The sequence below is a fragment of the Megalobrama amblycephala genome, linkage group LG22 (genome assembly GCF_018812025.1).
Source record: "Megalobrama amblycephala isolate DHTTF-2021 linkage group LG22, ASM1881202v1, whole genome shotgun sequence".
NCBI lineage: Eukaryota > Metazoa > Chordata > Actinopteri > Cypriniformes > Xenocyprididae > Megalobrama > Megalobrama amblycephala.
The window spans coordinates 11696832-11722239 of NC_063065.1; the positions used below are offsets into that span (position 1 = coordinate 11696832).

Consider the following 25408-nt stretch of genomic DNA (forward strand, 5'->3'; position numbering starts at 1 on the left):
TATATATATATATATATATATATATATATATATACACAGTGGCATGAAAAAGTTTGTGAACCCCTTGCAGAATCTGTGAAAATGAGAATTATTTTAATAAAATAAGAGGGATAATAAAAAATGCATGTTATTTTTTGTTTAGTACTGTCCTGAGTAAGATATTTTACATAAAAGATGTTTGCGTTTAGTTCACAAGACAAAACAATAGCTGAATTTATTAAAATAACCCCATTCATAAGTATGTGAGCCATTGATTCTCAATACTGTGTGTGGTTACCTGATGATCTATGACTGTTTTTATGTTTTGTGATGGTTGTTCATGAGTCTCTTGTTTGTCCTGAGCAGTTAAACTGAGCTCTGTTCTTCAGAAAAATCCTCCAGCTCCTGCAGATTCATCAGTTTTCAAGCATTTTTGCATATTTGAACCCTTTCCAGCAGTGACTGTAGGATTTTGAGATCTGTGTTTTCATACTGAAGACAACTGAAGGACTCAAACACAACTATTAAAAAAGGTTCAAACATTCACTGATGCTCCAGAAGGAAACACGATGCATTAAGAGCTGAGGGGTGAAAACTTTTGAACAGGATGAAGATGTCACAATTTTTCTTATTTTGTTTAAATATCATTGTTTTTCATTTAGTACTGCCCTTCGGAAGCAACAGAAGATACTTGCATGTTTCCCGGAAGGAAAATTAAGTACAATTTACCTTGATATTTGAATTCTAAAGTTTTCACCCCTCGGCTCTTAATGCATCGTGTTTCCTTCTGGAGCATCAGTGAATGTTTGAACCTTTTTTTAAAAGTTGAGTTTGAGTCCCTCAATTGTCCTCAGTGTGAAAAGATGAATCTCAAAATCATACAGCCACTGCTGGAAAGGGTTCAAATATGCAAAAATGCTTGAAAACTGATGAATCTGCAGGAGCTGGAGGAATATTCTGAAGAACAGAGCTCAGTTTAACTGCTCAGGACAAACAAGAGACTCATGAACAACCATCACAAAACATAAAAACAGTCATAGATCATCAGGTAACCACACACAGTATTGAGAATCAATGGCTCACATACTTATGAATGGGGTTATTTTAATAAATTCAGCTATTGTTTTGTCTTGTGAACTAAACGCAAACATCTTTTATGTAAAATATCTTACTCAGGACAGTACTAAACAAAAAATAACATGCATTTTTTATTATCCCTCTTATTTTATTAAAATAATTCTCATTTTCACAGATTCTGCAAGGGGTTCACATACTTTTTCATGCCACTGTATATATATATATATATATATATATATATATATATATATATATATATATATATATATAGGGGTGTAACAGTACATGTATTCATCCTGAACCATACGTTATAGACTTAACGGTTCAGTGCATACAGTCAGACGACGAATACAGTCAGTCACAGGTAATCCATACTCCAATACAGAAGAGGGCGGTAATTCATTTCATAATTCATAAATATGTTAACGTCTAATCTCTCAACCAGTATTTCAACCGTGAAAAAACATCAATAAAACAGCTTGAGAATAATATTTCATTATAACTATCACTTCAGGCAAGTCATTTAGTGTCCACAGCACGTTCGTTCACTAGAGAAATGAACTCTAGAGGGGAGCATTTCACTAAATATATGCACTATATTAGCTTATATATTCTTTATTTTACTTTACTTGTTGGTAATGTCTTAATTATTTAATATATGTTTAAATAAATTTGTTATGAAAACAAGTTATGACAGTAACTATGTAAATGATTATATTTCAAAAATGATTTTATAATTAGATTTAAGTTAATGCAAAACCTGCCTTTTTTTTTTTTTTTTGAGTGTTGATTATTATATCTAAAAATAAAAAGCAACTGAATTTAATAGTTTGGGCTCTGTTCTAAAATGTAACCTTTAAAATTATAGTAACGTGTCAAATGTAACCACAACCAGAAACAGAGCAACACCATGAGAGAACAGGTTTGAATGAGTGTTTTTCACAGATGGCCACTGAAATCATCAGTTGAATGAAAGTCTGAATTAGCTGGCTATGGTGGAATGCTTCACTTATTGCAAATTAAAAGACTAAATCAATATTATGTAGCAGAGTAACATTGCAGATTCTTTCCCGTACAAGCTCTCAGTGTTAACCTTGAGACTCTGAGCGCAGCAGGACTTCATTTCTTTCTCACCCTGTCGCTTTCATCGGACCAGTTAAAGACTGATTCCTTTCATATAAGACAACTGTGAATAGGAAATAAAAAGGTGTGGTAAAAATGACAGACAGCCTTCTCTTGGTTTTACACAGGCACAGGCACTCACTGTCTTACTGAAGAGAACTTCTTCACAGGCAAACATCTTCATACAGAGAGAGCTAAAGAGCTCAGAGTGACAGGCATCCACTGTTTCTCCTCCCTTAAACCAAAAAACCCTCACAGCCATCTAGAGATTCCTGGAAGGTCAAGCTACCAAGAGATACACATAATTAACAAGTGTGAGGAATGTTAACTAAAGCTAAATGATGTTAATTGCTATTGAATGTTGGGAAAGCTAATGGGACACTCACTTAAGAGAAGACTATGTTTCCCCTTGGATTCAATGGTATTTTTATGCATGCATTTTTTTTTAAAGAAAGGTGACTAGTATTTCATTAACAAACACTTATACACAATTTTCAGAAAGTGTAATATAATAATAATAATAACATAATATAATAATAATAATAACATATATATATATATATATATATATATATATATATATATATATATATATATATATATATATATATATATATATATATATATATATATATATATATATATATATATATATAAAAACTGTTATAAATATAATTTTTTCAATTATTTCAATGTATTTAAATTATAATATATTATGGTTTTTCATATATTAAAATATTATTAAATGTAATAATTATTATATTCTTCATATTTTTATTTTTTATAATAAAATATTGTATTATATGGATTTCTAAATATATAAAAACACAAATAAAAGGCTTAATCTATAATAAATAAATAAGCTTTACATAAAAACAGTAGAAGTCTATTGTCCTTATTTAGCTAAGTAACGTGTGCAGACGTGAGTCCAGGGCTCAGGTGGGGCTCTGTCATGCAGTAAATGTCTATAAGTTTCTCTAAGGCATGAGAAGAAACCTGTGGAAACTAGTTTAACCCAGGTGCCCTCATGTGACAGAATCACATGTAGGCAAAAACATTAGCATTTAGATACAAAGCTGAAAATGTGCACACGTACACTTTCTTTCACATACAAACTCAAAGTATGTATGTAAATCACAATATGAGCTGAAATTACATTTTAAACCCCACCCTGACCCATGCACAAAGAAGTCAAGAATATTGTCAGCATTTCCATAACCATACAATTACATCCTTCAGACAGCATAGTCTCATTATAGAGACTTGTTGAAGCATTAGATAGCCACTGCACACACCCACACAGTACATTAGCATTACCTGATACTGCTCATGCTGCCACCTGTCTCAGATCCCAGTTTGCATCGCTCCAACTGAGTAGCCACTATCTGACGCTCCGCCTCCAGCTCTCGAGTTAATCTTTCAAACTGTAGTTCCTGAGAAAAGAAAAAGACAGATGGTCAGTTAACAAAATTGAATTAAAGTGCCATTACGTCACTTATACTAGAAACATGTGAAGATTATATAAATACATCATATTCTGATTAAAATTGTAGTCTTACACAAATCTGTCCACAGATTTGGAGTACCATTTATTTGTGCAAAAGTTGCCGTCATGAAGCTAAAGTGTTCTTCTATGTCTGCAGTTGCAGTTGTTAGGCCTCGATCTTCATTTTAAAGCTCAATATCAATTCTTAAATCCCAAGATCGATCTTTTAGTCTATGCTGTTTTCAGTTGATGCATGAATAAAACTTCACCAAACTTTATTTGTAGTGTGCCTGTGCTTTGTTACTTTTACTAAAAAACAAAGTCTCAGCTTCCAGAATCTGTCAGTTTTATAACAAAATTCAAACATTAAATAAATCCCATTTCACTCTTTAATGTGGCACGACTGATCGCTGTAGAAGAGAACATGAACTGATCATCTCTTCCTCTTAACTACTAGTTCCAGTACAAAATAAACATAAATATCAGAAGGTACATGTGGCGACCAGGGCGGGCGAGAGCCGTGAGGGAACGGCGCGAGGCCGGTGGCGCGAGTGTTAATGAGCTTCACCTGGGAGGCGCACCGGCCTTGAGTCCCTCACGGAGGAGCTCCGGGAGCATAAAAGGAGGAGCGACTACAGTGAAGGACGAGAGAGGACCAGGCCTGGACTTTATGTTATGTTTTATTATGTTTGTGTGGCCGGCAGACGTCCGCGAGGGTCTGCCGGCATTACTTTCGTTTTGTTCTCTGTTTATTTCTAATTAAAGTTTTGTTGAATGTTCGCCGGTTCCCGCCTCCTTCTTCCCGTATTGACGAACTTCGTTACATTGGTGCCGAAACCCGGGAGGAAGGAGGGACATGCTGTCGAAGAGCCCTCGCTGCTGAGGGGATCGCGGTGCTGCGGAGTTCGGGCAGCGCGGGAGTGTGTGTAGACCGCGAGAGGCTGCCCGAGGCGGTGGTGCTGGAGCCTAGTGACAGGTGGGACGGAGAGCTCGAGGCTGTGCCCCTGGGACGAGGTGGGGTGGCTGCCGTCCAAGAGGGAGCGGAGGAGTCGCCGCCGTTTGCCGTGGGCCGGAGCCTGCTGCCGTCCGCCATAAAGGGGAGGAGCAGGGAACGGGGGACTCGCTGCCGGCTGCCCTCAGTCCGGAGGAGCCATCGCCGGCCGCCAGGAGGCGGTCGAGGATCGGGCCGTCCACCGAGCGTCCAGTGCCACCGCATGGCACCGCGAGGAAGAGCCTCCCGGCTGGCTGAGGACCGAACGGCAGTGTGTCGGGGAACCGGACCAAGAATTTTTTTTTTCTCTTTTTTCCTCTCTCCCCTCTCTCGTCCTGTCGCTCCCCTTGCTTCCGTCTCCTTTCTCTCGTCTCGTCTGTCCTTACCCCAGGTGCTGCGGCCGCCGAGACAGGCCCCGGGGGGGAGTAGAGCGCAGTCTCGGGAGTACCCCCCGGCCTGCGAGGGGCGATGGGGGTATGTGGCGACCAGGGCGGGCGAGAGCCGTGAGGGAACGGCGCGAGGCCGGTGGCGCGAGTGTTAATGAGCTTCACCTGGGAGGCGCACCGGCCTTGAGTCCCTCACGGAGGAGCTCCGGGAGCATAAAAGGAGGAGCGACTACAGTGAAGGACGAGAGAGGACCAGGCCTGGACTTTATGTTATGTTTTATTATGTTTGTGTGGCCGGCAGACGTCCGCGAGGGTCTGCCGGCATTACTTTCGTTTTGTTCTTTGTTTATTTCTAATTAAAGTTTTGTTGAATGTTCGCCGGTTCCCGCCTCCTTCTTCCCGTATTGACGAACTTCGTTACAGTACATTTAAAGAAAAGTACAGCTTACTGAAATGTATCTGAAATATTAATCAGCTGGTAAAAAAAGTGTCACATAACATTTCATTTACCTCATAAAAGCCATTCAACGTTTATAGCTCGTTAGCTAGAAAAAATAACTCTAGAGAGGAGCATGTTGCTAAATATATGCAAAATATAAAGACGCCTACTTTCAAACGCTCCCTTGTGTAAGCGCTCAGTGAAGAGTGTCAAAGATGTCTATTTACAACATGTTTTTGAAGCATTGATCATTGTAGCCAATCACAGACATATCTATTGAGTATGTGAACACAACGGCCAATCAGAGATGTTTATGAATCCACTCAACAGCGCTCAAAATGCTTGGAGGAAATGCTGGTATCGTCACATTTTTAAACTCTCAGTAAGAGAGAAAAGCATTTTTCTTTTTAGAAAAGTAAAATAACTTCTTCTGTATGATTTGAATTAACATACTAATACCAAATGTTTGGGGTTTGTTCAAATCCCTGACCCTATAAGCCTTAGCAAGAACCACTAATTACATTCAATGTCATTTTCAAGGTTTATATTCCTATAGAGGGCACATTCAGTTCTCTCCTGTAATTATATTGTGTTAAAAACTTATTTTCATTAGATTAAACTCTATTCCCATAGAGAAACTTCTTTAGAATTTGTGAAACAACGTGCCAGCCAGCTATAAATCAAATGGGCAGACCTCTGGCCGGCCCTGAGAGATGATAATCACCACTAACGCTCCAGCTGGGACATAAAGTGCACCATCAGCACCAATAAATGCCCATTCCACAACCAGACGGCACATATAATCACTTAGATGGCCAAAATGATATTCAAACTTACAATAAAATCTTTTAACATTACATAAAACGCCCTCCGTAGGTCAAATTTGTTGGCAGCATACGTCTTTGAGGATGTCTAATTTCAGAAAAGCACACATTTTAAAATCGACTCATTCCTTTTCAGGCGTAAATTGTTGGTGTATTGTCATTTCTTTCTTACTTTGGAATGTAATGGTTACTTTTCCTAAATGAGTCAGACTCAATGACACATGCAGCTGACAAATGCGACCTCAAGAGGGTAGGCTGCAGTACACACGTAGACTATGGTTTGACTAACAGGAAATTGTCATCATCATATCGTTATTATTAACACATATCACTATTAACTACTAACTAACTATTATTAGTGTTAACTATTAACACAAATGCAAGTAAACAGTCAATAAGAAAATAAGAAAGAATAAACAAATTTCGGTAACACTTTATTTTAAGGTGACATACTTACATGTTACTACATCTACTTACTGTAGTAATAACAGTAAATTATGGATAATTACAAGTAACTAACCCTGAACCAAACCCTAAACATAACTCTGTAGTAAGTAAATGTAGTTAATTAATATTAATCAGTACTTATTTAAGTAAGTATAATGTAACTATGTCACCTTAAAACAAAGTGTAACCCAAATTTCAAGCAATAGCACAAATAAATACAAAAGATAAAAGATATAAATTCAACACTTTACAGTAGGCCTACTTGTGAAAACTATATTACTGTATGAAGCAAATATACACAGATACTATCAAAGCAACAGAAGTTATTTAGAGCAGTGAGTGATTCTCTTTTTCTTTTGGTGTTTGACTAACATTATTGAAATAGCAGGTATATGAGGCTGCTGTCACTTTAACACCCAATGCATGCAGAGCAGAGAAACGATCCAGAACAGGGACATGAGGATAAAATAGGAACTCAGAAAACAATCAGATGCTCCTCAGCAGGTGTTCTCGTCACCGGTACCTGTTTTAATTACAGCTGGGCAGGAAGATCGATGGGGCTCTGATCCGTAACCACATGCATACAGAGGGTCGTACAATAGAAGGGTTTATTGATCCAGCACTGAAAGCCATTTGTGGACTAAATCAGGTGATGGTGTGTCCCACCAGCCCTTATTCCCGGACACCAGTCCAGAATAAATCCTTATCCCTTTTCAATCCCAAAACACCCCTCTTCATCCACACTTAATCACGACCAACCAGCTCTCTGCCACCAAACCAACCAGCAAACCACAAATGCGCTGCAAATTAAACTCCTTTCCGCTCTCAACTGTTTTCTCACACCTTTCATACTTCTCCCATAGGATTTTTCTTTTCTCGCATTTGTGCAGTTCAGGACACTGAGAGGATACGGACTGTGAAATACATCCAGCCTACAGGGGAATACATCCTAAGTAATTAAATCTAAAGAACGATGCCGCTGCAGGGCTATGTTCTCCACTTTATGGAGCTCTTTTCAGCAATACATTGAAAACAACATATGTGTTATAATTCTGCCGAAACCACATATAAAACTAAGCACCATTGTGAATATTGAAATGATTGTAATGTGCTTTTTATTTGGCCTCTACGCTTTCCAAAGACTGCTCCATTATTTTTTTTATTTTTTTTTGCATTCCTTCCTCATCTCATTACATGGGAGTTTGAGGGTGCTAAGACATTTTCATGTCTCATGGCTTATATTTAAAATTCAAAGAACAGTTTGTTCATTTGCGTAAATCAGTTCAAACTGGCTGTTTCAATTAATCAATTCAAAACTCTGAATCAACAGTTTTGCGTCATCATCTTTAAAATATTCACACATGTACAGCCCTTAAGGGGACATGGTGATGGAAAAAAACTGTGATGAGATGAAGCATTATATTTTAATGCTTGTGCATTCACTCACAAAACAGCTGCACTCCCCTGAGAATCTTTGCATTTGCTTGCAGAACTTTTGTTTTCTCTCTATCAATAGTTTGGTGAGAGAACTCAAAAGTCTTGAGAGAGAGAATGCAAAATTCTGCAAGTGAACTGCCTATTAATTTTGTGTTCGCCCAAGAAAATTTGAGCTCACTCACAAAAGGATTGAAATACAGTTTTTTTTTCTCCCACCTCTTATTATTTCCATCAGCAAAAGTTTTGTGAGCAAACAAAGTTTCTCAGGGGAATGCAAATCTTTTGCAAAAGCATTGAAATATATTCATGAAATATATTGAAATAAATATATTTCCATCACTATGTCCCTTTTCATATTAAAATGATAGTAAAAACACATTTTTAATTGAATATATGATATATATGGTGCATATACATGATTTCTTTCTTCTTCTTTTTTTTTTTTTTTTACTGTATTTTACCTCTTGAAATTAAACAATTTGAATCTACTTGGCAAAAACTTCTGTTTGGTTGCAATGATGTTTCTTTTGTTTTGATCCATTGGTAACACTTTAGTTTTGGGTCCAATTCTCATTATTGTTAACTAGTTGCTTATCAGCATGCATATTACTAGGATATTGGCTGTTTATTTGTATGCCTTATTCTGCATGACCAATGTAAAATAAAGCACAGATGTTTTGCAATGTAAATGTACTCATCCTCTCCTTATTTGGGGTGATCCTTCATGATCGCAACAAATGGGGGCTCGTCCGGGATTAGTAAATGTACTCATCCTCTCCTTATTTGGGGTGATCCTTCATGATTAGTACATTAGTACAAATAAGGAGAGGACTAGTACATTAGTAAATGTACTAGTCCTCTCCTTATTTGTGGTGATCCTTTGCGATCTCAACAAATGGAGGTACGGGTACACATTTACATTGCAAAACATCTGAGCTTTATTTTACATTCATGCTTAAAATAAGCCAAGAATTAGCCATCGAGAGCCCTAAGTAAGGACACAAAGAGCTAGAAGCAGCCACAAAGTCCAACACAGAACCAGTGCAGAGACACATGCTGAAAGGAAGAAGCTGTTATTACGGAGAGCGAGAAACACCTGCGCGCCGGTGCTCCCAATCAAGCCACAATCAGCCAGTCACCTGCAAAACACAGACACAACACAGACACAATACACACACACACCAAGTAACGGCCAACAGTGACATCACACCATATTCTACATCCCGTGATCCTTCCCAATACATAAACTTAACAACTACCTTACTAACTTTAGAAGTTTATTGAGGCAAAAGTCATAGTTAATAGTGAGAATTGGAACCTAATCTAAAGCATGACAAATCCGTTTAATTTACAAATATTAAAAGTTAAATAAAATCTCAAAAAAAGGTAAATATATTCTGTAATTGCTTTAGTATTAAGATAGCTTAAAATAGCTACTCTGGCAAAAAATCACTATCAAACAAGGTGAAATGATGTCGCAAAGCACTAGTAGAGAAGGTAAAAAGGCAACAACTGTTGATCAGAGTTCAAAGATAATAAGTAATGCAAAATGAATAAAGCGAAATTACAACTGACAGCTAATTGTGAATGTAATCTACCAATTAAAACCAGTATAAGTAAAGGCTGGAGAGCCAATGAATGGGTTATTGTACTGTATTTTGCCAGACCTAATGAGAAACACAACAGATGTCCACAAGGAAAAGAAAAAAAGCTTTCAAGAACATCATAACAAACATTAGCAATGCATACATATAATACAGTTTAAGTTCAGAAACTTCAAACTCATCCTTTAAATCAGGAACATTCTTTTCTTTCCTCCTTTCCAAGCAGAAAAAATAGCCATACCTCGACTCACCCCACACACCAGAGCAACCGGTTGCAGAAATCAGCTTAAAGCCTGTCCGTCGACCATCCTTCCACTTAGCTCTTCCCATTAGAGAAATTCCTCAACTCATTACAGGCGCGGCCGGTCTGCCAGCCGCAGCTTCCAAGCACCTCGCGCACAACAGAGGCTCAGTCAGCCACAAAGGTCTCCATGGCAACAGAGGACCCAGCGCCCCCCTCTGGCATTATTTATGCAACGTTTCATCGCTGAAAGTCCCGCCCACGAGCCAGACTGCCAAACCGAGCCTCCCTCCAATCACTCTCCCGTTTGCCCCTTTTTTGCAGGACTATTTGTGCCTGCCACCTCAAAGACCGGGCGAGAATTTCGAGTGCCTTTGGGGTGAAACGCTAAATGCCTCTCTCCTCCATTCTTCCTCCCCCATCCTTCCCTCGGCACTCTGAAAAGCCTGAGAACTTTCACTGTCTGTTCCACATCAATATGAGCCTGGAAGTCGGCGTTCCTGAGAGAGTCGGAACGATTTATCTAAAGCGCTGTGTCAGAATATGTTTAAATACAATGGAGACCTGAAGAGGCAGTGTGTATTATCAGAGAGAGGGATGCCAGAGCATTTCGTTGGCCAAAACTTCTCCAGCCCTCTTAGCACTACCAGATAGTCATTATTTATTGAAAGGACACTATTTCACAGCATAAGGCTAAATGACCTGTCTGGCTGCAGTCAAAGTAAATGAGAGATGGTACTGCGTTTAACTAAGCCAATCTAAACATCATAAAAGCAGGGGTTTCAGAGGTTTAGTTGCTGCAGCAACAAGCAGGAAAAATAAAAAGAAAGAGAAATGTTGCTGACCGCCTGCTTTGTGTTCCCTCAATAGGGCTGGTCAGTGATGAAAGCTGATTGATAAAAGGTTACTCTTGCTGTTCTCATGCATACTAAGTGCGCTGTCACCCTCTCGCCTAATAAGCTGCTCTCTTCCTTCTGATCTCTCCATCCTTACAGATGAGCAGGAGAAGATGGTCAGGAAAGATTCAATCACACCACTGCTAAATGCAAAGGGGTGATATACTAATGAGGCTTTTCTTTAATTTATCGGTCACTATTGTATATTTAATTGTGAATGCTCACTCCTCCAATTTATACATTTAGATTACCATCGCTGCCATGTAACTCTCACTTAAAAGTTAGCCTTTAAAAACACTAAATTTAATAACACAGTTATTGCCTAAATTCACATGCAACATGATTAAAATGATTGGTTTTAGTTTTTTATTTTATTTACAGAAAATGCTATAGAATTTTAAAATCAGTCATTTATCTATTATCAGCCATAACTTGGAAATATTTTTGGTAGTTATTGTAGGTTATACTATAGTTATACTATAGGTAGTTATACTATTATATTACTTTATTATATTATATTATATTATATTATATTATATTATATTATATTATATTATATTATATTATATTATATTATATTATATTATATTATATATTTATTAGTATTTAAAACTGTTCAAAAGTTTGGGGTCAGTACTGAAGTAATGATGCTGAAAATTCTGCTTTGTCATCACAGGAATAAATTACATCTTAAAATATATTAAAATAACAAATAAATTGTAAATCTTTTAATATATTGCACTATAAGTGACCTGTACTGCAAAATGAGCATTATTGCTATTTTCAATCTCTATTAAAAAACCTTCAAAATGATGTATGATTTGTTGGAATCTGACAAAAAAATGACTGAGCTACACCTGTTTGAAGTCGATAGAGTCAGCAAAGTCTAGTTAAAGGTTCTGAAGGTTCCAAAACAAAATCACCTAGCAACCATACCTTAAAATCCCTGTTAATAACACCTAATTTGGCACACACCTCGTCAAAACCAAATATCTTTAGGAAAATGTATATATTCAACTTTTTTTCAATATTTTACTTCAATATTTTCAGGATTGTCAGTGTGAGTAAGATCGATTTGTTTACATTAGCGTGAGTTTGAAAATCACATTTCATTAGTTCAGACTCATGCATCAAAAATTCGCTATGAATATTCACAAAGTTGGAATATTGCACTTTAAAATGATACCAAACTTGGACTAATGAGGAAGTTGCTGAGGGGAAGCGTGAGTGGTGAAGCGAGCAGAGAAAAACTGCATTTTTCATGAATTTCTCTCAGAAAACATACAAATAAAGATACTTTTAGATGTTTGATCGCTATTTGAAGCATTTGGATCACTAGATAAGGGCTTAATGAACTCATTTTTGTGAAAATCTCAACTTCAACCAACATTTTTGACTTGTTTTTGCCTGTAGCTTGTAATTAGCCCAGGGCACATAACGACTCATTAATATTTGCCATGGGGGGTGTGCATTCAGGTGAACAAATCACTGATATGACTGATAAAACATGATGCTGAACCCACATACAACTTTACTACAAAAGCACACAATCTTTTTACATACTTGACCTCTCACAAATAAATTTTTCTTGAGTGGTCTTCTTTTGTGATACTGTACAGCGATGGTTTCATTTGCACTGATCAGCTCAGGCTGAGAGTATCCTATTTCAGCCACCCCAGGGAAACCACCTGTATCTCCCACAGAATGAACAATATGTTATGTGATCTGACGGCTGAGCGAACCCTTCCATCTCTCTCAGGTGACGTTTCAGACCCAGGATGAGAAGCCTGAGGTCTTCTAACCTGGTGTTCGGTCACATATACAGTACTGAAGGGTTGCCCTTGTCAGTCAACTTTCTGTCAGGATTCAGGACACTGGCCTGTTACCAGTTAAAGGTGGTTTTCTTGTGTTATTTAGCATGTCAAACACAAAGTTAAGTGCTTGAACTAATAGTCTGGGGTGGGGTGTGGGGTGGGGTGTGGGTGCCTTAAAAGCACCATTAATGAATGATGTTTCATCATATGATTTTAAATACTTTAAACATTTTAAACAAAATTAGCTTTAAATAGTTTAAATGTCAAAACGTGAATGTCTTTTAATGCAATACTGTGTCTGAACAACAAAAAATGAACACAATGAAAAATATATAAAATAGACCAATCCAAATAATATCTAATATTAACCATATCAACCAATAACCAATATGGTACAATGTATCATTATGTCAATTTCAAAATCTACTAAAGACCATGTCAATGGACATTTTCTGTTTTCAAATATTGTTTTTTTTTTTTGTGAATTTATACTAAATATAAGCAGAAATTGCATATATCTGTCTAAATCACCATCATTAAATTGTATATTAAATAAAATAAAATAAAAATATGAACACTAAAAAAAATGTTAATCTAATTCCCAATTTTGTTTCTTACGAAACAACAAAAATCAGAGGTATCACAACAAAAATCTTGACCTGTCTTCTATTTTAAGATTGTGCTTTTTGATTACGGTATCGTCGGAGTGGGCGAATTTGGATCACATGATTCAATAATTACATTTCTGTTTAGAGAAAGAAAGGATGCAGAAATGAAAGACTGAGAAAGATAGCAACGTGAGAGAAAGAGAGCGCAGACATCATCAGCATTCTGTGATGAATGGCCCAATTAAGTCAGTTCAAAAGCACGGCCTCTGTCTGTCACGTCTGCTCTTCAGCGAGACTAAGAATAGCCAATTTACCCCAACACATACATAAACAAACTACACTGGGCAAACAGCCTTTTCACTTGCCAGGGGAGAAAAAAAAACACTGTGCTTCTGAAAGCAACTCACTTAACCTTTACAGGCAGTGCTAAAGGAGATGGCGATGGATTAGACTCACTCAGGATTGCATGAGGAAATATATCTTCTGGAAGTATCATGAGAATGATTGTTGTTTAATGTGACAGGACGGACATAAATTAAACCAACAGAAGATTGCAGGCTTCTGATACAGAGAAATGAAACTAGAGAGGCAGTATCTCACTCCTTTGTTTCCCTCACTGTGACTTGGGGATTACAAAGTGTCAAATGGTTCAGTAAAGCGATTTGAGTCACATACTTAAATAGTTATGACATCCCATAACGTGAACATCGGAGCTATATTGTAAACAGCTTAAAAACAGGATCATAAACAGTGACAGACACTAAAATTCTAGCCAATATCCACATGCCAATATTAATTTTCATGTTATGATATTAAAATTCAGTACTATTTTGTCTAAATAAATTAATACTAAAACACTAAAAACTAAAATCAATCATTTAAAATGCTACAAGTGAATTTAGGCATGAGAACATTAATGCACCATATGACTTTTAATTTTAATGTACACTTTATTTTAAGATGTCCTTGTTACAGTTAAGTACTGAGTAATATTAATTGACAATGTGTACTTGTTAAATAATTAGGTTTAGGGTTACTACATGTAAACTGTGTAACAGGGACACTGTAAAAAGACTAAAACTGAAAATTCTGTCATCATTTACTCAACCACATGTTGTTCCAAACCTATATAAGTTTCTCTCTTCTGTTGAACAAAAAAGAATATATTTTGAAGAATGTTGGTAACCAGACAGTTGACGGTAGCCATTGACTTCTATAGTAGGGGGAAAAAAAATACTATGGAAGTCAATGGCTACTGTCAACTGTCTGGTTACCAGCATTCTTCAAAATATCTTCTTTTGTGTTCAACAGAAGAAAGAAACTCATATACTGTAGGTTTGGATGTGGGTGTGGGTGAGTAAATGATGACACAATCTTCACTTTTGGGTGAACTATCCCTTTAAGACAAAGGGAATTCCATAAACTTTGTTCATAGTTAATGTAAGTTACTGTGATGAACTATATCTGTGGTTATTCTGCTAGGAAACCTGCTACACTGTAAAAAATGACCATGATTTTAACGGTAAAAGATGCTATGGTAAAAATGCTATGGTGAAAAACAGTTAATTGGTTTACAGAAAGTTTCCATAATACATACGGTGAATTACTATAATAGATCTAACAGTACATTTAATGTAATTTTGCTGTAAAATTGACAGTTTTTGGAAGTTAAAAATAACAAGTCATTGTATAATTTACAGTGAAAAACCGTAAATTGACATTCCCACAATTCCCTGCGTGACACTGCACATTTGATGTATTTTCGTTGAAATAACTCTGTTTCTTCTTATTTTTTTTCTAATCAGGTATATACATTAGGAATTTTATGTTACATCTAATGTTGTTAAATTAATGTTTATTGCAATTTTTAAATTTCACGTGTGTTACCATGATGGTGTTTAGTGTTTGTGTGAATGACACTGTGTGCACCTTCTACAGGTGCTGGGCAAATAATTAGAATATCATCAAAAAGTTGATTTAATTCACTAATTCCATTCAAAAAGTGAAACTTGTATATTATATTCATTCATTACACACAGACTGATATATTTCAAATGTTTATTTCTTTTAATTTTGATAATTATAACTGACAACTAAGGAAAATCCCAAATTCAGTATCTCAGAAAATTAGAATATTACTTAAGACCAATACAAAGAAAGGATTTTTAGAAATCTTGGCCAACTGAAAAGTATGAACATGAAAAGTATGAGCATGTACAGCACTCAATACTTAGTTGGGGCTCCTTTTGCCTGAATTACTGCAGCAATGCGGTGTGGCATGGAGTCGCATGCAGTCTGTGGCACTACTCTGTTATGAGAGCCCAGGTTGCTCTGATAGTGGCCTTCAGCTCTTCTGCATTGTTGGGTCTGGCATATCGCATCTTCCTCTTCACAATACCCCATAGATTTTCTTTGGGGATAAGGTCAGGTGAGTTTGCTGGCCAATTAAGTACAGGGATACCATGGTCCTTAAACCAGGTACTGGTAGCTTTGGCACTTTGTGCAGGTGCCAAGTCCTGTTGGAAAATGAATTCAGCATCTCCATAAAGTTGGTCAGCAGCAGGAAGCATGAAGTGCTCTAAAACGTCCTGGTATACGGCTGCGTTGACCTTGGACCTCAGAAAACACAGAGGACCAACACCAGCAGATGACATGGCACCCCAAACCATCACTGTCTGTGGAAACTTTACACTGGACCACAAGCAACGTGGATTGTGTGCCTCTCCTCTCTTCCTCCAGACTCTGGGATCCTGATTTCCAAAGGAAATGCAAAATGTACTTTCATCAGAGAACATAACTTTGGACCACTCAGGAGCATTCCAGTCCTTTTTGTCTTTAGCCCAGGCGAGACGCTTCTGACGCTGTCTGTTGTTCAAGAGTGGCTTGACACAAGGAATGCGACAGCTGAAACCCATGTCTTGCATACGTCTGTGCGTAGTGGTTCTTGAAGCACTGACTCCAGCTGCAGTCCACTCTTTGTGAATCTCCCCCACATTTTTGAATGGGTTTTGTTTCACAATCCTCTCCAAGGTGCGGTTATCCCTGTTGCTCGTACACTTTTTTCTACCACATCTTTTCCTTCCCTTCGCCTCTCTATTAATGTGCTTGGACACAGAGCTCTGTGAACAGCCAGCCTCTTTTGCAATGACCTTTTGTGTCTTGCCCTCCTTGTGCAAAGTGTCAATGGTCATCTTTTGGACAACTGTCAAGTCAGCAGTCTTCCCCATGATTGTGTAGCCTACAGAACTAGACTGAGAGACCATTTAAAGGCCTTTGAAGGTATTTTGAGTTAATTAGATGATTAGAGTGTGGCACCAGGTGTCTTCAATATTGAACCTTTTCACAATATTCTAATTTTCTGAGATACTGAATTTATGATTTTCCTTAGTTGTCAGTTATAATCATCAAAATTAAAAGAAATAAACATTTGAAATATATCAGTCTGTGTGTAATGAATGAATACAATATACAAGTTTCACTTTTTGAATGGAATTAGTGAAATAAATCAACTTTTTGATGATATTCTAATTATATGACCAACACCTGTATATATTAGAATTGTCCTTCTCAGCTTGTTTAAAAGCTGCTTGTGATGAACTTTGATTCATCATGTGATTCTCATAACCACTGTGTTTGGTGGTTGTCAGTGTATTACAAAGGGACAAAACAGATATTAGTACTTCATTAGGTTGGTAAATTAACATTATATCAGTTAATAAAACACTTTTTTTTTACTGTAAATTTAACACTTTTTTTTACGTTGCAACCGTGTTTTTTACAGTAAAGTTCTGGCAACCACAGCTGGCGTTTTTTTACCGTAAATTTTACGGGAATTTTATTTACAGTGTAGGAAACCTTTCCTGCTAGGAAACCTTGAGAAGAACTGACTTCATCCACTAAAATCACCTACAGACAAAGTGGTTTAAAAGTAAAATGGCTAAGAAAAGTTAGTTCTTTTCTAAAGTAGAAAAGCTCTAGCATCATGCACATTTGTTATATAATACAAAACCATTCAGTCATTTGTGGCTATTGTCCACATACTTTTTGAGGCCGCTGTATGTAGGCCTATTATATATACATATCGATAATCCGTCAGCCACCCTGAACTCTAGATATGGGCCAATGATCATCACCCCATATACTGACAAATATGCTAACCGTGCACCTCAAGGTCACATACATGTACTGTTGCAAAAAAACATGGCTTTTACCACCAAAAAAGAAGTTCATACTCTTATGAAGTTAGACTACTGGCACAACACCTTGAAATGTCAGTAACTAAATGCCAACTCACAGCCATGCTTCTGTGCTTCAGCACTGAACACACGAGTCACTTCTGGCTGGCTGAATACGTTCACCCTGATTTGGTTCCACATCGGACGTTAATTCATTGATCCACAGAGACATTTGTTTTGATATACTGAGTCCTAGAACGGCAGGTTCTCAGTCTCTGTCTTAAAACAGCAGCGGCGTTGCTCAACACATTCAGTGAAACTAAAGAAAAAGCAAAAGGTCAGCTGAAACACCGGAGAAAACAATATAACCGTCACAGGAAAGAAATCCCTGTTTTATAGCACTTTTACTCTTCTGGTGTGCTGAGCATGTGAGAATGTAAAGAACTGCACAGCATGTGCCCTCATAAGTGAGGAGAGAGTGACAGGTTCAGAAAGTGAGCTCTTGAATGGATGAATATATCTGGAATGAGATATGTGATGTGTATCGCTGGGCTTTGAAGGTGGGGGGTTCAAAAAGTCAGTCCTTGACAAAAATTTATTATGTGTGGGAATAAAAAAAAAAAAAAAAAAAAAAAAAAGGAGATGAGGTGTCTCTTTCAGACATCTGGCATACACACATGGGCGTTCATTTAGGAGGGCAGTGAGTTCACATTTAAGTTCACAAAAGTCATTCGGTTTAACTAAAATTTCGGTTTTACTGAATGACACTTTTGGTTATACCGAATGGCGATTTTTTTTCAAACAATGCTAACAGGCTGATATCTAGCTAGCTAGCAAAAGCACAATCAAACATATTATATTTAGTACAAGTTTTTAAAATATTACAAAATTTTGACATGCTTGACAGGACATGCTTATGAACAAGTGAAAACATGATTTTTTCAAATAGTTAAAAGACAGTTAGTTACTTTGCTTCACGACCATGTGGTCCTTTGCAAGTGTCTGAATGATGTCACATCCTGTCACATGATACTGACTGCATGATTTGATCCCTTTATATTAGTTACTCTAAATGACGTCAATGAAATTCATTTTTCCAGACATTCTTTCTCATAACAAAGCAACAACTTCTACACATAATTTTAACACCATTTTGCACTATGTTAATATATGATGTTATAAAATCATGCCAGAATAAAAAATATACATTTATTTCATTTTAAGATATTTTAATCACAAATGAAATGACTGTATTGGCATTTGGTCGGTTTAAAATATTTAAAATACCTTTATATGTAGCAAAATATAATTAAAACCTTTTGGATTCAATAAAAGTGATCTAGTTTTACTACCTTACATACTTTGGATGTCATATCTTTGTTTTTTATTATTATTATTAAGGTCTTTGGACAAAAAAAAAAAAAAAGACCCATCACGTCATTGACCCAAATATATTAATATTAATTAATATTCCTAAATAAAAATAGTTTAGCATTCAGACAGACAGACAGACAGACAGATAGATAGATAGATAGATAGATAGATAGATAGATAGATAGATAGATAGATAGATAGATAGATAGATAGATAGATAGATAGATAGATAGATAGATAGATAGATAGATAGATAGATAGATAGATAGATAGATATCACTATATACTCTAGATACTAGATAGATGATAGGTAGGTAGGTAGATACATTTGGATCTTTTTTTAGATGTGATAAAACACAATGCTGCCGAGCCATGTTTCTGTTTTCACCATGTGACAAACCTTTTATCATTGCAAGCCAGGATCAAACCACTATTACATACAGATTCACACAAGTTTAATCTGACACTCCACAGGCCTTCTTCGGGTTCATTAAAAGGAGCTCTTCTTTTCAGATATGACTGAGAAAATTAAGCAAATCTGCTATCTTCACATATGAATCACAACTATTGGAATAGAATCCAAAAAAAAAAAAAAAAAAAAAATCAGGCACTAGTTAAACATCTATTATAATATAATAAAATATTAGCAATATGAATTTTGCTTGCTTTTTGTTTTATAAGAGTACAATTCTAGTTTTTGAATGGCTGTCAATGGAAAAGCAGTGTGTAGTTGCAGTATCTACCAGCAGGGGCAAATGAGACTATGCTAACAATCCAGCTTTGACCCTTAAGATCTCATGACAACTAAAGACCAAACCTTTATTAGCATGTGATCATATAAAGCTCGATTAAATGCCTGTTCTTCCCATTCACCTGTGATAAGACACCATTCTGTTATCTGAGAAAGTGCCATTGGGTTTTACAATCTCTTCTGAAGTGCACTTGAACTATACATTAATCTATGCTACAAACTTTCCCATGATTTATTGGCCAGTGCTAAAGAGTAATTCGTTATTTCCCATGGCATTATGATTAATTGCAGATGTATAATCAAAATGACTTTAATAAAATGAAAATAATAAAGTCCCTGTTTAAGCGCATGACCTTTTGTACATTTCAAGAAATAATTAAAGTAAATTAAAATTTCCCCCTCAAAAGTTAACAGTTCCTTCAAATTCAATCTATATAAATAAAAGTGGAAAAAACACATTATATAGGACTCTTCTAAATTATATTTCACATTGCTATCAAATCCTACTCACATAAAGTAGAAAAACAGTGGTAGAATCAAAATATTAATAATTCGTATTAATAACACTTTCATTTGATAACATTAGTTAACTATAAGTTAACATGAACTAACAATGAGCAATACTTCTACAGCTTTTATTCCTCTTAGTTAATGTTCATCTCAACAGTTATCCAATCACATCCTCTGCTGAGGCAAAGTCACATGAGTTTTTTGCTGTGTTTCGAGGGATTTATTCAGTAAATGTATTTCCATTGTAGTTAATGCACATGTCTTCTTATCGGATAAAAAAATGTATCCTCCTCAATTGAACATGTTTGTTTTTCATGCACATTTTTAGAATTATACACATCTTGGTGTTTCCATCCATCATTTTTTTTAAGCGATATACCAAAATGTGATGGTGGATGACAATAAAATAACATTGATTCTTTATTAAAAGCAACGTCTAATGATAGACTAGTTCTTTCTAGTTACATGTTACGTCACACAGCGATCACACAGAGAACTCTAATTTTGTTAGGCCTATCTCATTAGACACTGGTATGGTGCATGAGAAACTGAATCCTGGGACAGATGAGTTCATGATTAAATCTTCAACATCAACAACGCAGTGCAGAACTAACACAAAGAACATGCGCCGCTGGAGAGATGATATTGGCTTCCCACTGTTCCTGTCTCATTTGAGTTTCACCTAACACAACGTGTCGCCATTACTGGCATGCTCAATGGCATTTCTAATCAGTACTCTGCTTAAGGCTTTTGAGGGGATGCTGGGGAGATCATTTGTTAGAGAGATGTGCACACACAGCTACATTCTTTTCTGGTAATTGCCATTAATGGTTACATCCATGCAGGGTTTCTCTTCATAAAAACCCATAAACAAATGCCTCGGCAAAGTTACTAGCGCTCACAGGAAGACTAAATACGTTAGCGACGCCCGTGGGCCGAATTTCATACAGCCCCTCAAGTGTTAATAGCTTGTCCTTAAATAAATCTGGTCCACAAATCAAATTTCACTTTTTGCATATTGGTTTGGGCTTTAATGTTATCCTTGTAAGGACTGTGATACAATAAAGGATTTTATTTTAAAATGCAAAAGAAAAAAAAAAAAGTACTTCTAGGCCTGTCAAAGTGAATGTTAAGTTAAAATATGAATTATACTGGTATTGTTACTATTTCATTGTTCTTTCTAAATACAGCACTAGTTTTTAGCAGTAAGATGTCAGTAAGATTTTTTTTGAAAGACATTAAGAAAAAAAATTCAGCAAGAATACCTTACTTTGATCACATGTGACAGTAAAGACATTTAAAATGATACAAAAGATTATTCTATTTCAAATAAATGCTTTTCTTTAGAACTTTCTATTCATCAAAGAATCCTGAAAAAGAGTTTCCACAAAAATATTAAGCAGTACAACTTTTTTTCAACATTAATAGGAAATGTTTCTTGAGCAGCAAATCAGTGATCATGTGACTCTGAAGACTGGAGTGTTGATGCTGAAAATTCATGTTCACATTTTGAAATATATTAAAATAGAAAACAGACATTTGAAATTGTAAAAATATTTCACAATATAAATGTTTTACTATATTTTTGAACAAACAAAATGCAGCCTTGGTGAGCATAAGAGACAAAAAAAAGTTTAAATAAATAAATAAATCAATCTTACCAACCCCAAACTTTTGAAAGTATAGTGCATTATTCTAATAGTGAGTGAAAAGATGCTATCAACAAAAATATATTACAGCTAATATTTTAATCATTTAAGTAATTTAATTATATTCAATTTTAATTAATCACATTTTTTAATATTAACTAAATATTAAATATTAAAATACTTCAGCATTTGTTTTGCCCATCTGACTGAAATTTACAAATATGACATGTGTAAATTGACTGCAATGAAAACTTTGTGATGTTTTCAGTCTCTAAATGAGACTGATTAAAGTAAATAGCAGTACTCATAGAATACAATCTCAGTCATCATTACCTCACTAAACAAGCAATGCACTAGGTATGGGTCACTGTTACCCCTTTTCCACCAAGGCAGTTTGAGTGCTGGTTCGGAGCCAGAGCCTAGTTTCAAATCAGTTCTTTGTCTTTCGACACACAAAGCACCAGCTCCTAACCAGGAAAAGTGGTTCGTAAGTAGCACCAAAACGTTGCTGGGCTAGAAGTAAGAACCGCTTGCGTCAGGGGCTGGGGGCGGGGTTACCGTGACCAACAAGAAACTTGTGACCGCCATTTTTGAAATAGCAGCTAATCGAGCTAATAGCAGCTCAATTGTAATCTCCGTCTATATACAAATTACGGCGAGCCGTGTTTGGATGCCGATGTAGGTTCGCAAAACCATGAGCATCAACAGTAGTGAAACATCCGCGATTGTTGATAGAAGGCTTGTTCGAGATGCTTCGGAGCAGTGCGGACCGATTCAGCGTGTGCCGCGGAAGCGTTTGTAGAGCATACGACTCCTTGTGCTTTTGGATCGTTCTCGCGGAACTTTGATGTCATGCGCCAATCGCTATGCGAGAAGCCAATGCATCTCGAACAAGCTTGGTGTGTTTGTGTTTGGCGCTGCATCGCTAGCTTTGCTGTGAAATATTAGACGTATACAGTAACGTAAGACCTGGCTCTGTGCTGGCTCTCTAGCCTGTGGAAAGGCAAACCGGTTCTTAGAAGGCTCGTCAGTTGAACCAACTCCGAACTGGCACTAGCACTAGCTCTGAACTAGCACCCGGTTCGTGCTGGTGGAAAGGGGGTATGTGATTTTGCCAAGAAGATGTTCCTGGATCAACATATTTTGTTTGTTTTGTTCAACATATTCAACATGCCTGTCAGAACATTTAGTCCTAACCCAATCCCTATCCCTAAACCTAACCCTATACCCATAACTTTTAACTAAAACAGAGGGAAATGATAGGTGAACAACACTAATGTAGAAGCACCTGTTGTTTGCAATCACGTGGTTCTGGTGACGCGCGAAATTCCGGTGGAGGGCAAGCAGTGAAAATTAGAATGGAAGAGATAGGGAAAAGTCCGTACTGTGCTGGTTTAGAAAGGTATAAACAGAAAATTACAACATATGTTGGACGTGATCCTTATGTTATGAAGAGAAGCAACTTTTCCACTGAATTGAAAGACTTGTCGGTGTCTGTCCCCTGAATGTCGACCCTCCGATTCTCCTTCTTGGTCATATGGGAAAGTGAATATTTACAAAAACATTAAAACTACAGTTACATTTACATGCTTCCAACAAAGAATGCATCGACTTCTGTCAGCTTGTTGAGCACATTTATTTTATTTGGACATTTTCTACCATACGACGGCTGAAGCAGCAGCGCAACAGAATACTACAAAACTGAAGTGAAAACACCAAATTATAATTCAATAGGATAAAATAACTTCTCTTCCCTGCAAATGATTCCATGAAGAATGGGAATATTTAATCAAGTCAAAAACAAAAGGTAAGCAGGTATCCAAATTCATTTCAGTATCAGCAAATGCAAAACGTTATAAAAGGCGACAACTTTTAAAAACGGTATAAGTTATGGAAACGATATAAACACCTTTTGGGTTCTCGATTTTAACGATTTGAGCAACCAGAAACAACGCAAAACATACAAATTTTGAGCTTTTGTTACGATTCCTATATAGAAAAATCCCTCCCTGCCCTCCAGACTCATTCGCGCTGCTGCTGTGACGTCATGTGCAAACAACCTATTGAAAAAGAATGTCTACATTCTTTCTTAAATCTAAAATTAGACAAAAAAAAAAAAAAAAATCACATTAAAAGGCATTATAGCACCTTTAAGCTGTTATCACCTGCATTCACAACTAATATAGGACCTCTGAGACCCAAGCTGCTGTGGTTTTATCATGTAGCCTAGGCGCTGCTAGCTCTCCAGTAGTCACAGAATGCTTAATGTCTGTATTCACACCCCCGATGTTCACATTTAGCTTTTGCATTACAGTTTTTACATTTACATAGACTAGTCTTTCTTCTTCTGTCCATTATTTCAATGGGCTAGACCCAGCTCTGCCTCTTTCATCTGGGGGTCAAAGAGATTAGAACGTTTGAAGTGTGCCAGGCACTAGCTGAGGGAAAAACACTAGTTCTTATGAGACCCGATGCCCTCAGCGAGAAGGAAAAGACAGACTGCAGTGAGAGAAAATGAGAGGGCTGCTTTGAAACAGCACACATCAGTGCTACGTGATGACACATATGCATTGTGAGTGACAAATAGTTTAACAGTAAGCCACAGTTTAGGGCCAGGTATATCGAGCGGAAGTATTGTACATCAACATCAAAAACAAACACTTCTCTCAAACCTCTTATCAGCTCTTGGCTAAAAAACATTGTTTGTGGGATGACTACAGGTGCAAAGCAGGTGGGTACTACAGTGAATACATAAAAGCTACATGGGAAATCCAGAGAACGGAGTTTGTAGCAGTCTGTAAAATACAATATGTCCCATGGATCTATGTGTTCCAAAACCTGCCTTGCTGTCATTTCTAACCTAAATGGAACCTAATAAGTGAATGGAACATTCTAAATACAAGGCTCTAAAATCAGGGTCCATAAAACTACTAGTAGGAATCTGTGAACTGTAAAACAAAGTGTATGATGTAGTGATGCACTGATTGTGATGTAGAGATTTTTTTAAACCAAACCCAAGTTTTCATTTAGCCAAAAAAAGAAAAGAAAAAAAGAAAAAAAAGGTAATTAAATATTTGGTAATTAAAGTAACTTGGTAACTGAATGGTGTTAAGGTTGTCGTGTTCTTAAGTTATAAATTAAATCAGTCGGTTCTTTGGTGCATCACTATCAAAATGTCTAATTGTGGTCCATTTGTTCAATAGCTTGTATAAAATAAAATAAAACATCTTATTTGACATTTAATTAAGTGAAACAACAAACAAATTGGAGATGGCATAGTACGTGAGGGTTAAGTAATTAACTTTGTCAACATCAGCTTAGCATAACATAATGTTGTTAATGTTATAAATGAAAGTTATTTTAAAGTGTTACCAATAAAATCTGGTTTTGGCAGCAGTTTGGCATGCCACACAAACAGCCGTCATCATGTGAAGTGCTACAAAGACTCAACTTACAATGGATTCCAATAGAGTTTGCATTAGCATGTTGCTAAGCTAACAACATGATACCCCAGTAAAAAAGTTGTTTTTTGGGCAGGAAACATCCTAAATTTTCTAAACTTGTGTTCAAATATTCACATGAAACCTACACTACTGCT

General features: G+C 36.5%; 1 protein-coding gene across 1 annotated transcript in view; it reads right to left on the reverse strand.

Annotated features, from left to right (window-relative positions):
- ctnnd2a (catenin (cadherin-associated protein), delta 2a) overlaps positions 1-25408 on the reverse strand; it is a 358882-nt gene that overhangs the window by 262829 nt on the left and 70645 nt on the right. The window contains 1 exon segment of the mRNA XM_048175121.1: positions 3496-3611. Coding sequence (XP_048031078.1) covers positions 3496-3611 — 116 coding nt within the window.